The sequence below is a fragment of the Vanellus vanellus genome (assembly GCF_965231255.1).
Source record: "Vanellus vanellus genome assembly, chromosome: 4".
In the NCBI taxonomy this organism is placed as follows: domain Eukaryota; kingdom Metazoa; phylum Chordata; class Aves; order Charadriiformes; family Charadriidae; genus Vanellus; species Vanellus vanellus.
Window position 1 is genome coordinate 42,655,713 of NC_138909.1, and position 13,165 is coordinate 42,668,877.

General features: G+C 39.2%; 1 protein-coding gene and 1 long non-coding RNA gene across 4 annotated transcripts in view; one reads left to right on the top strand and one right to left on the bottom strand.

Annotated features, from left to right (window-relative positions):
• PALLD (palladin, cytoskeletal associated protein) overlaps positions 1-10,263 on the top strand; it is a gene marked incomplete at its 5' end in the record, with an annotated part of 205,036 nt that extends 194,773 nt beyond the window's left edge. For both annotated transcript variants that reach the window (XM_082481981.1, XM_082481982.1), the window contains 5 exons: positions 3,878-4,010; positions 4,971-5,178; positions 5,897-6,062; positions 6,973-7,106; positions 8,130-10,263. In XM_082481981.1, the coding sequence (XP_082338107.1) occupies positions 3,878-4,010; positions 4,971-5,178; positions 5,897-6,062; positions 6,973-7,106; positions 8,130-8,302 (814 nt within the window). In that variant the 3' untranslated portion in view covers positions 8,303-10,263. The remainder of the gene's footprint in view (positions 1-3,877; positions 4,011-4,970; positions 5,179-5,896; positions 6,063-6,972; positions 7,107-8,129) is intronic.
• LOC309670867 lies at positions 186-8,216 on the bottom strand. Of its 2 annotated transcripts, XR_014269061.1 has the most exons (4): positions 8,001-8,216; positions 3,856-3,972; positions 2,783-2,923; positions 186-981 (listed from the first exon to the last, which is right to left on the bottom strand). It is a non-coding gene; the product is annotated as an uncharacterized lncRNA (long non-coding RNA). The 2 variants fall into 2 exon arrangements; XR_014269062.1 differs by lacking the exon at positions 186-981 and having other exon boundaries at positions 2,039-2,923.
• Positions 10,264-13,165: the final 2,902 nt, after the last annotated feature.

Sequence of the window (13,165 nt, forward strand, 5' to 3'; positions counted from 1 at the left end):
TTTCTTAGTGATGTTCACTTATTACTCCTTATCTTAAATTACACTGTCAGCTGTTGGGAAGGACCTTGTCCCTTAGATGTTTTTTTAAAACATCTCACCTGACTAGGATTCTACGAGGAACCTATACTTTCTGCAGCTTTTAATAAGTATTTGTTTAAAGAAAGAGCAGAAATAACTGCATGCCAAATAAGTTTATTAGATTTACATTAGAAATATTTTAGTATTTCAGTGATTTCAGTTCAGGTTCTTATAAGGAATTATGAGTCAGAAATAAAGTATTAAACTTATCTTTGGTGAGTTTACAATTATTCACATATGAAGCTTTGGTTTATGGTTTTGGGCCATATAAGGGAATTTTCCCTTCAAATACTTTTTTTTGCATTACCCAAAGCATTTATGAGGCTATTTAGCACAGCTTAGACATCTTTAGACGACACAAAAAATTCATTTTGGTTACCCAAACAGAACTGCTTTCAAGGGAGTAAGAGGGCTCCGGTTCTGGATTCTGCTGCGATGAGGCACGTGTTCTGCTTAATGGTCACAATGGCCACAGAATGTCAATATTGCCCAACTGTAATGTATAGATGTAACTACATACAGTCAATGTGCAATAAAGAAAAGATTCCTCTGACAATTAGTAGTGGTAGTAGTACGTACTGTAGAACTGCTGCGTGCAAAACAGGCTCCCTCACCCCCTCTGATAACTAGGAAGTATTAGGAAGTGAGGTTGGTTGTTTAAAAGATCTTATCAGCCTTATTCCTGCACGGAACAAATTGGGCTTCCCGCAGCCCGGAAAGCATCTCCCAACATTTCCCCACTGAGGCCTCCTACCAACTGCCCCTTGAAGGCTTCACGTTTAGGCCTGTTAAGCCCAAAGTTGAGGCTGCTGATGGAGAGGAATATTCTGCTATCTCCGCACTGTGAGAACAGCCCACAAAAGCTGGGTCCATCTGGCGCACAGTAAATGAGGCACTCGGCACCTGGAGATAATGGGTAAAACCGAAAAGTCTCTGTTAATCCCTGAAGGGAAAAGCTGCCATGAAGCATCAGGTTTCGGTGCGTGCAGGGTGAGAAAGGGGAAACATCTTTAAAATGGGGCCAGGAGAAAGGAAGACAGGTATGCGCGAAAGAGCAGTGAATGGCTGACAGTTCTGCACCTTTCTGAAGGACAAAGTCTGGGTCTGTCTCTGTCTGCGACAGGCGGAAGCCTCGGGTGACAATGGGGGAGGCCCCTTTTTCAATCTCTCCAAATGCACCCGAAGGCTGAGGCCGTTTACGGCTGGTATTTTATTTTCCAATTGAGAGAAGCACTCAGGCAGCCACTGTGTTTGGACTGTGTTTTGGTTGGGTGTCCAGTAATGAATTAGAAATGAGAGATTTTCAGATAGCAGTTTAATTAAAATTAGGGCAAATTTATCAGGGATTCTTATTTCCTCTAAAATTACCATACGTGAGGGCTCATCCTGATATCTTTACTTACGGAAGGTCTGTTCCTGCTGAGGATTCAGCACAACACTGTTTCTGTTTAGGGACGTTTCTCACTACTCCCATCATCCAGCCCTCCCCGAGACTGATGAAATGTGACATGTGAGCACGTAAAACCTTCCTAAGACAGACTCCTGCCGTCGGCTTTTCTAATGTGACACACACCACACCATTGTGCTCCCCATGTGCTATGGTATTTGTCACATGTATTGCCATATACTTTTGCTAAGTAATACTCCTGTGGCATCACAGTATTATTTCTATAAGCTTTTCTCCTTGAGCACAACAAAATCTTTTTTTTTTTCCTTTTACAAGTGTAATTATTAGCTTAATGAACCATATGACTTGTTACACTGTTGACATGCTTTTTCCTGAAGCATTTTAATCTCTTACAGCATGTGTTCTGGCAGAACTCTGGTTTTTGTCATCTTCACTACATCACAGCCACTTTAAAACACTCTTTGTAGTTTTTATTTCCTTTTCAATGTATTTTTCTGAAATTGGCTTAGCTAGCAAACATCACCTTCTTAGCATTACTTTGGGGGGTAACTTTTGAATTGTCTGATGCGTACAAGCTTGGGCTTGTTCCCTTGGAGGACGCGGTGTTCAACTGTAGCACCTATGCTGTCCTGCGTGCACTGCAGCCAGAGCCCCACGTAAATAATCTTAAAATGCATGAGATTTAAGGAAGATTTTAAAAAGAAATATTCCTATTTCCTGTGCTCTCAATTAGAAGATTAATTTGGACTTAATCTCCTTTATCCCAAATGAGTGATCATTGTCATACGGTCAGTCATAAAGTCCTCCCCAGCTTCTTGCTCGCTGAAATTCCCAGTGCATTGCGCCACACCAACCCATGGAGTCTCCCCTGGACACATTCAGTACCTGATGTCAGTGTTGCCGAAACTAATCTTTGCAATTTGATGCCCACATCACAACTCTGCCGAACCCGCAGCTAATGCACGGGTATTCCAGTCTATTGCACTCTGTCATTCCTAGACAGCTGAAGTAATTGGCTCTACTAATTTCATTATTTCTTTAAAACCACAAAACGTTTTAGAATTAAAATAAGCCTAGTTTTACCTCTCAAAGGTAAAGGTTTAAAAATAGCCTGCAATTTTAGAGGTAAATTTACAAAGAGGTAAAAAGAAATGCATTATTTATTTCCGATTCTCAACTAAAGACCATGCCCATTTAGGTTTCCTTTCAAATGTGTAATTTGAGAACTTTTAAGTTTTCACGATGGAAGAACATACTATCATCAGAAAAAAACATTGTAGGTCACAAACCCCTAACCTTTTTTCCATTTCATTTGGTGTAAATTTTTTGCCCCCCAGTTGTGACCAGTGCTGCCTTTTTATGCAGCTGCAGCAGTGAGACGGTGGCTTTCAGGACTTTCCCACTTCTGTGGTGCCCATTATCCTCCTTGGCTCAGCCCTGCAAGACATTAAGAGGCACTCGTTACTGCTACTTCATTGGCATCTTATCAACAGTGTCTCAACAGGATGCATGTAAATCCTATGAAGGCAGATTTTGCACGGGTTGCTCACACTGTGTAGCCCTCTAGTGCTAGTTGGGATTGCAGAACTAATTACCAAAAGATATGAGTACAGTTTTTCTTTATTACTATCCATCTTCTGTCCTAGCCATGTGCATATGAGACACGTATGTCTGCAAAACTGGTGAGAAACTCACCAACTAGAGCAAATTCTTATTGTTTTGACACCACAATTTGATGCTTTGAAAATGTTCAAGAATCTCTCAAACAAACAAAAAAAATGTTAAATGAGGAATAAATATCCACAGCACTTCAATCTACAGAATTTTCTGCATGGGCTTCAGTAGTGCAGGACAAGAGAAGATGAAAAATAAGCCTGATGTGAAAAGTCTCTTCTCAGCTGAGAGGAGTTAGCTTTTAGCTGCTGTTGTTTTCTGAAAGGTAAACATAATTATCGATCCATACATGCAGTTGCTGGTGTAATCAGCAACAGGGGAGGGATTAAATACACAGGACAGCAGAAATGGGAAACTGAAGCTATATGCTAAGGCCTACCAACTGATTTTCTTTGTATTTCAGCTCAGGCTAACTCTAAACAAAAATACTATCATGTATAAATAATTATTACAAGCAATTACTCTGTCGCAGGATTGTCTTCTAGATCATATTTTGTTGCAACATGTGAATTAAATGAAAGCAATTAATAAGTACAGTGTCATAATTAACTCAGTCTGAGCCAAATGCTCCCAGTGTATGTGTGTAAATATGGAGTGATTATATGGTATAGATCAAAGAAGCCGTGTAAAATTCCCTGCAGACTTGTAAGTGATTTTGGTTCTTCTGATTTAGCAGAGAAAAAAAAATAATTTACCTTTATTTCATGTTATTTTAAGACCACGATCTCGATCAAGGGACAGTGGTGATGAAAATGAACCAATTCAGGAAAGATTCTTCCGGCCTCATTTTCTGCAGGCTCCTGGAGACGTGACTGTTCAAGAAGGAAAACTCTGCAGAATGGACTGCAAGGCAAGTACCCCGCTAAGGGTAGCGGCAATCTTTCCATAACATTCGCTAACTCAAAAACCAACTTAGTTTCTTTTTAAAGCTATTTGACCTGTTGGCAGTTTCAATGACTGTCAATAGGTTAATTAATGTCACTGCTTATGAGGAAGTGGACAATCAAAGTTTGCCTCCCTTCCAGTGAAAGTGCTTGGAGCAAATCTTACAGCTCACCCTAAACTGATTTTCAGAACCCAGCTACGCCAGGGTGTGGAGTGAAGCAGCACACACTCTAAAGACAGCATGCTTCTCCGTTTTAAGCCCTTTTACTACTTGAGTTTCGATCCCCCCATTAAAGTTTCAAACAATATAGTCTTGATTTATGACTCTGCCTAACAGAATTAATTAAGGCTTGGATGACTTTTGTTTACTTTCTGCTGATATACTTGGGAGAAGCTATTTGTTTTCAAGCAGTACCCACAGCAAACGTCACGGCTTTCAAAAGTACAAGACTTGTTCACACAGACCAAGCATTAACTGGTGCAGGCTGTACTGTCACTGGGTTACACCTAAGTGGAATGGAACTTAAAAGTTCAATAATTAGTCAGCTAACATCTTTTTGTCTGCAAGTTTTCCACAAGAAGTTAATCTAGAAAGGAGTGTCTTCAGTACAATAAAAAAAAAGACAAAAGGTGTCACCCTGCCTTTTGTTTTGCAATGTATTGTTATTTAGCTTCTACCGTATCTAAACACTGATCTTTTTTCAGTCACGCCTATAAGACATCATGGAATTCAGGGAGTTGGCCAGAAAGTAAGTAAATGAATACCACTGAGTCAATATGTAATTCAGGACAGAATTAGATCTTCAAATCTTGTAGTACACCTGCAGTTGCAAACAAAACCAAACTTCTCTGAAGTATCGAGTCAGGACTCCCCCAGCGTTTCGTACAGCTAAAACCATTTCCCATTATTCTGTTTGCACTGAAGGTTAGTGGATTACCGACTCCGGATTTAAGCTGGCAACTTAATGGAAGACCAATTCGCCCCGATAGTTCTCACAAAATGTTGGTGCGTGAGAATGGTGTGCACTCCCTGATCATAGAACCAGTCACAGCCAGAGATGCTGGAATCTACACGTGCATTGCCAGCAACCGAGCTGGTGAAAATACATTCAGCCTGGAGCTCATTGTTGCAGGTAACGGCTTCATGCAAAGCTTCCACACTGAGCACTGTAGGGATAACACGAGAAGGGAAAATGTAAGTGCCGCCAAATGAGATGGTTGAGGGGTGGGGGTAAGAAAAGGAAACCTGGGAGTAACAGAGCTACAGTAGAGTTACAGGTGGTCCATTTGTGTTCTGTTGTGGCCCAAGTTGACTGGCAAGTAACCTCTGTGCACACAGTTAAGAAAAGGGGGCTGTTGCCACAGCTGAGGCCGCAAACCAGACTATTTACTTGAATGGGGTTTGTAATGGCAATCTGTGCAGGCCCAGGTCTGCCAATGGGTAGCTGGTATGACGTGATTTGTGTGTTTCACTGATTAGATTAATGCCATTCCAGCCTTCTGGTAGAGCAGTTCCTTCTATAATTAAAAGCCCATCCTTTTATGGAGTATGAAGGAGCGCTGTTTAACACGCATTGTGCAGCCAGTTTATCAAGTCTTCATGCTCCACGTTTCAATTCTTTCAGGGAGGCGAGGGAAACCACTTGGCTCTATTAGCGCTCACTTTTTCTCTGTTAAAATACTGATGTGACTGTTTTCTTCAGATGAACAAAGATTGGAGTTTGTGATTAATGAAGACAACACTTCAGTTTCCTGCCACTTAAGTTATTCATTATCGGTTTTTAGCTTGTTGCTGAAAGGCTACATTTTCATAGACTAGTGTCAACATGACTGCAATCTTTATTTTCACAGCTAAGGAAGTACACAAAGCACCTGTGTTTATAGAGAAGCTACAAAACACAGGTGTGACTGAGGGATTCCCAGTGCGACTGGAGTGTCGAATCTCGGGGGAGCCATCTCCTCAGATATTTTGGAAGAAGGAGAACGAGTCACTCACATACAACACTGACCGAGTGAGGTTAGACTGACTTAGCATAACCTCCCCATGTATAACTTCAGTGACGATTTACCCTGTTAACACACATGAAAACCTAGAAGGACTGAAGAATGCTTTGTGTGAACAGCAGCTCATAAATATTAACTAGTTATTGTAATAATGTACGCCATTTACTCAAACTTGCAGCCAGCCTGGTGGCTCAGCCAGAATTAAAATGGTAGTTCTGTTTTCCATCCTTGGACTTAAACAACTATCTTTGCACTTTAAGCATGTGGAGAAGTAGTTTTTCTCTTCTAGAACTAAGACTTACAGAAATTTACTGGTGAAAACTGAAGCCCCTAAGTAAAGCTATCTATCTGCTTCTCAGCAGAAACCTTGAGTCATAACTCCGCTGCATAGTTAAGCAACTACAATTCAGGGGGTTTTGATATTCTAAGATCTGTAAACTTGTCTTCAATATTTGATAATATTTTGTAGGAATGTTTAAGAGCAAACTCATGATATCTTGTGAGAAAAGGAACTCGTTACTCATATGACTCTGTAATAAATTATTGCTGTCCTCCTACATAATTAAGAGTATTTCGGTACCGCATTCCTCGAGTTTTTTGATCCTTTCCCCAAAAAGTCTGGGTAAATTCTGGTGTCCCTAGTACTTAAATCAGATTTCCAGATGTCTTAATCTGTAATTGTGAAAGAGAAGTTACTTTATGCTTTTTTGTTTCTTAGTTTTCTATATAGGGTATTAAACTGCCAAATTGTCAAGCATACTCAAAGTTTTATGTTCCGCTTGCTAATTTCAGGGGAAGTTCCATATTAATTAGTAGTGGACTATAATTTGTAACTAGGATTGGGTCTGTTTATAATGACATTTTAAAACAGTCTACACTGTTTTTCAATTTAAAGAGTAATTTTCAACTTTTCTTTTGTTTAGCATGCACCAGGATAACTACGGCTACATTTGCCTGCTTATTCAGGGAGCTACAAAGGAGGACGCCGGCTGGTACACCGTTTCGGCTAAGAATGAGGCTGGGATTGTGTCTTGCACCGCCAGGTTGGATGTTTATAGTAAGTGACTTCAGTTTTCATGATCACATTAATCCCCCCAAAAGCAACAGTTCTATAAGTTTCAGTTTATTCACAGAATGGTTTACATTGGTCTCTCTTTCTTTTGTTTATAGTTTCTCCTCAATAATAACGATCCACATCAAGACAACAAATGCTCTGTCAAAGTACATTCCACCATCTTTCAGATACCTAAAGCAAAAGAAGCATGCATGCTTTCTGTTTTTGCTTAGTATATTAAATATAGCTAATTAACAACAGATAACGGCATGATTACATTATTTTTGTGGATCATTATTACTATTGCTCTGCTAGCACTTCCCTAACCTTTCGTATTCTTTGTACATTAGTCTGTAATACACCTTTGACAGCTACCACAAGTGTAGTAGATGGTTTATGGCTTTCTGCTTAATTATTCAGTTTGTTCCAAAGCAGCCCCTTCCATAGTCAATGTTTTCTTAAACCAAAATCTCTTACCGGTCTTCTCTAATAAGAATTAAAGGGGGTACGGAGGGGGGAAGGGGAGAGACTGGAATGATAAATGATGGTTTCTGAGGGGGTGGTATTGGTGGGACTTGTGAATTAGAGATTTGGCTTCAGCAAAATTCTAAATTCAAAAAAATAGAGATTCTTCAGCATACGAGCAGTGGCAATGGCAACCAGGTGATTTCCTTTCATAGACAACAAATAACCCTCGCACAGGCCTGTTACTGTAAGACTAGTGCACAGAAACAAACCCCTCGCTGTAACCCTTCTCAGTGACACAAGGAAAAGTAGAAAGCAATGCCAAAAAGGCGAAGTAACAAACACAGACACTATTGTTTTTCCTTACCACATCTGAGGGTGAAACTAGATGCGGAGGAAAAAAAACACCACCCAGAAATGAAACAAACTTACCTTTGATACAATGGTTTTCTGCTGCTCAGAAATGAGTATCATCTCCGTTACAAAGGGTTGCTTGTGCATCTGGCACGCTTTGCACAGCTCAAGTTGACTAACGTTTTTTCTTTCTTTTTTAATCTCTAGCTCAGTGGCAACAACCACCTCAGACAACCAAGCCAAAGAAGGTGCGGCCCTCAGCCAGCCGATACGCTGCACTTTGTGACCAAGGACTAGACATCAAAGCAGCTTTCCAGCCTGAAGCAAATCCAGTCCACCTGACAATGCCATCTGGCTTGGTAGAGAGCGATGATCTGTAGATCCAACTGCCACTTCCATCATTTTCTTTCAAAGCAGAAACACTGAAAGCCATTGCCTTGACCAATGATACTCCTATGTCACTTTATGCAAAGGCAAACACCTTCAAGTACAAAAGATAAACAACAAACACAATAACCATATATTCCTTATTCATTATACCAAATTAGAAGAATAGATAGATTATTAATAGAAATGTACACATTGCACAACAAATCACATTCACCAGTTCCTTATACCTAAGTTGCTTCAGCTCTTATGAATAACCCTTTCCATAAAGGCCAAAATCCATCAGAGAGACAGGTTTTTCAGAAGAGAATGCTGTTTATCACTATGTGCCTTCATAAGCAATAAGTAGACGCTACACAATCTTAACGGTGCAAGATGTTTCATTTGAGGCCATTAGATCACGAAGCAAATTAGAATGTATGGTTATCTATAGTTCTAAAATGGCAATGCATTCTGATAGCTACAATGAACAAGTGCAATATTGTAAGAATAAAACAGGAAAGGACAAGGAAGAGAAATGTAAGCAAATGCTGTATCTCTACAAACTGCCTTCTAGTCTACAATGAAAAAAATATCTTGCCTTAAATGCTGTTGGGATGGACAAGTCTATCATCAACAACATCAACACCGTAATTTTCAATTCTTTTGTATTTTTCCTTTTTGCCATCTAGGAGGAGGCTTACTTACAAACATACCGCAAAGACAGTTTAAGCATATGTAATTTAACCTCTTCAAGATAACGAAGAAAAGAGCTGACATGTAATAACAGTCTACTCCAGACCATAAATACGGGGGGAAAAGGTTGGGGGGGAACAGGGCAAGAGGTTGAACCTCTCTGTGGATTTCCTGAAGACAGTCTGTAACCTCATAATACTCTCATTCAAGAATCTGAAATTCTTAAGGTGAGCTGGAAACTAGGGATTGTATGTATGGGATGTTCAGCTGTTTAAAGCTTGTGTAATGGCTATGAGGATCTTCTTAGAAATGTATAGTAAGTGAAAAATGGGTTGAGACTGCAATATGAATTTAAATGACACGTATACACCACAGGTGATAAGCTTGCAGATCTGAGGAAGTGGAAAATGAAGATGGACAAGACCAACGCCAACTTTGTGCCTTTTTTTTTTTACTTCTTAACATAGCACATGTCTCTGATAGATTTGATTTTTTTTTTTTCTCCTCCCGATCGCAGACAAACGACAGCTCTTTTAATGGATAGAGTCTGTGCGCCGTAGATGAAAAGCCTGAAGGCTACTTTCAGAATGCAAGGCAAATCCACATCAAACTGGAGCCCCACCTAAGTCAGCCCTGACTAGGTAGTTTTAAATTAGAACCAAATGAATTTCAGCTGAAGGGGAGGGTGGGATGGAAGAATTACTAGGCCTGAGGAGAAAAATGAGCGTTTTGATGGTACGAGCATACTTTGCCATGAAAGGAAAACACTGTATTCCTTATATGAAGCACATATATGGTATCTTTCATTATTTATAATAAAAGTGTTGAAATCTTTTATCTCAGCTCAGTTATTCAGAAGTCCTGTACTTAGGGTTTTTTAAATTTTGTAATTGTGTACACCATATATTGCATTACTGCTATATGTGTATTGCTTTGTAAGTACACAAAGTTTGTTTTGTTTTTTAGTGACTAGTAAACTTTAGCACATAAGGTAGTACTATTCTGGTGCAGGATATGACCAGTTATGGGGATCGTTAATCTAGGTTAACATCATAGTCTGTCATCTGGGCATAATCTGATTCTATTCTAGAAAAAGTATGTCATATCATTTGCCAAATTTTTCTCGACTGTGACATGCTAATTTACTTTTTTGTTTAGCTTCACTAGCATTACTTTGCCACCTTTTATTTGTATTTATAAAAAAAAATGTATTATCATTACTTTGGATTGTTGTGCTGATATAATGTGGGTTTAACATCAATAAATATTACACAAATAGAAAGTTTTTCCTCTGGTAAAGACTATTAACTGTTTCAGTGCAAGCACGCAAGTGTAAGATTTAGAAATTTTAAATACCATTAATACAGATGAAATGAGGGCTATATGCAGCATCTAAAAATGGCTAGAATTTATCAGAATATTACACTTGTGACCCAAAATCTTGTTTAAACAAAACAGAGGAACACAACCCATAAGTTCTGAGAAACTTTTGCCAAATAGAAGTACCTGAAGATGCTTGTTTTTAATAGGTTAGAAAATAAGCAGGTCTATTTTGTGTGTCTGGTAACTGCAATATGACATCACTTCCAGCTGACTCTTAAGTAAAGGGCATGGTCCAAGTGCTGTTAAATTGGTTTAAGAAGAGTCTTCTAACAAGGCAATATCAAAATTAGAAAAATAGTGTTAAGATTTACTTGTAAAACCCTGAATATTAACTATCTTCTCCTTTCCTTTCTCTGCAAAGATACCAGGAAAGATGCAAGATAATTTTTTTTCTTTTAGGTTTACATTTCAAGCATTGATCACTACAAACAGAATTATCTCAGCAATTAAGTGAGTACTGACTTTAATGGTGATACTGCAACTGAAGTCAACGGAGTTCTGTTTGCTTACAGTAAATTTGTCTTTGGCTTGGAGACTAAAAAGCTGAGACTGCTCTTGTGAGCGGGTTTAAGATGAGGTCATCATCACTTTTTGCCCCTGTATATATGTACAGACACACACTTAAGTAGTAAATCACATCTCTAAGCAGTGAAGTTGTTTTTATGAAAACTCAGCTGTGCTGTTACTTAGTTACTGGAACTGTTTGGGTTTACAAATTCAGAGATGGAAGTGTGGCACAAGAAAATGACATACTTCTCAAGCCAAAAATCTGAAATTCTTGGAAGCATCAAAGTAACTTTCAGAAGTTCAATCTCCCTCCACAAACTCCAAAGATAGATACTACAACTTGAAAGTGTACTTTTGGCATTTCATAGGACTAAAAAAAGAAGTCCTAACTTTGTGTGAGACTTCAGGTTTAGCTATGGGAAGACTTAATCTGCTCAGTCCAAGTGTACTCAAAGCAATCGAAGACTCAGTGCAACTACATTCAGGATGACGACAGCAACCTCTGTCAAGAGCACCAACCACACGGTGCAGAATTCCACATGCAAGTTTTTTTGGCTGGTGGTGTACCTTAACACACAGTGCCTTTATCCTGCAACTTCAGGACCAGAACAACAATTAGTTAACATAAACAATTTTTTTCCATCACAGCCAAGTGGGGATTAGGGCTCAAAACCAAACTACAGTACCATTTGAAACACTAGCTTATAAATCGTAATTTCTTTCTGTATTACCACTTTCAAAGGCCATTTTAATTCACTTAGTTTGTATGCTAATAAATGCCTTGATTCTCCACATATGGACAACTACATCCTTATCTCTGAGAGCAGCCCAAACGGATTTCATATGTAAGTACTTCATGAGATCATATTATCCATCGTGTCCTGACGCTGAGGAGATCAGCTGCACACTCTGGCTGTGCGACCCCACACTGTGTATGTAGTATAGACGGATTAATGCACGGACTGGAAATGCCTGCTCAGATTATGCACGTTGACAACAGACCTGATTCACTGCCTCACAATTCAGCTGTACATGCTAGGGGCAGAATTTGCTGACATTTAGCTCATTCTCCTCAACTAGCTAAAAGAAAAAGCCCTCCCTCCCCCTGCACAACTTTTCTGTTTGAACAGAACCGTGAGCACGTAAGACATATCAGGCAGCTGAAAACACAGCTCCTGCCCCAAGAAATTTACAATCTGTTCCAGACAGCACACAGTATTCTTTAACGTGTCTTAAAGTTTGCAACTATAATTCCGAATTAAGCCACCATTTGCATCCTTTTTCAAAAGTGATTAATACATAAAATAACCTCATACTGTACTGAATCGCTAATAAAAATGTCAGTGTTTGGAACATAATGCTCAACTCGCGCTTACAGCAAAAAAGCCAGACTACAAGCAAGAGTACCTGTACAGCAATGATTTCAGCAGCTATTCAGAGGACGAAGGCGCGTGAACTTCAGTCCCACCACCACCAGGAAGGAGAAATTTTTTGCTTTATAGAACTGCAGTGCAACAGGTAAACCCTGGGGAGGGCCAAGTCTTGCAACTGCTGTCACTTTCTAGTTCTGTAGTAGCAGAAATGGTGCAGAAACAGCTGCAGAATAAGAAAGGAGAAAAAAATAACAGCACATGGCCACTACTCAGAATGATTACATCATTTACAGCAGGAGCTCTACAAATCTCATCACACTGAATGGATTAGGGGTTTCTTTTTGCATGAAACTGTTCTGTTAAACACACAACTAAACATATTGTCAAGCTTTTCTTGGCCCAGACATCACAGAGTATTTCTACAAAGAACAGAGGGTACAAAAATACATTGCCAAGGACAGGACCTTTCCAAGCTACTGCAAAAGATGTTGAAAATACCTAATAAGCGAAGACTTCCCATACAACAAGCGACACACCTCTATTCTGTTGCAGACTAAGAACTAGTGGATTTTGGAGATGGCTTTTACCTGCAGCGTTTGTCTGAGCAACTGCTGGAGTCATCCGTAGGAAAGGGCCTGTCTAAAAGAAAACCTGTTTTACCACATGATTCTGTAGTATAATGCACAATTCTGTTTCTTATTGACATATTAACTAACTCACTTCCTCCTACAATACTTCAGAATCAGATTCACTGAACGTTTTTGTAATATACTGTTAATCTACAATAAAAGTTTTACCCATCTTAAGTTCTGTATTAACTTCAGCTATACAGTCTTTGATCATTTACTAATTCATGCTTAATAACATCTAATAAATGAAAGCTTAAAATCAAACGTAATTCTTCTATCAGCACAACTG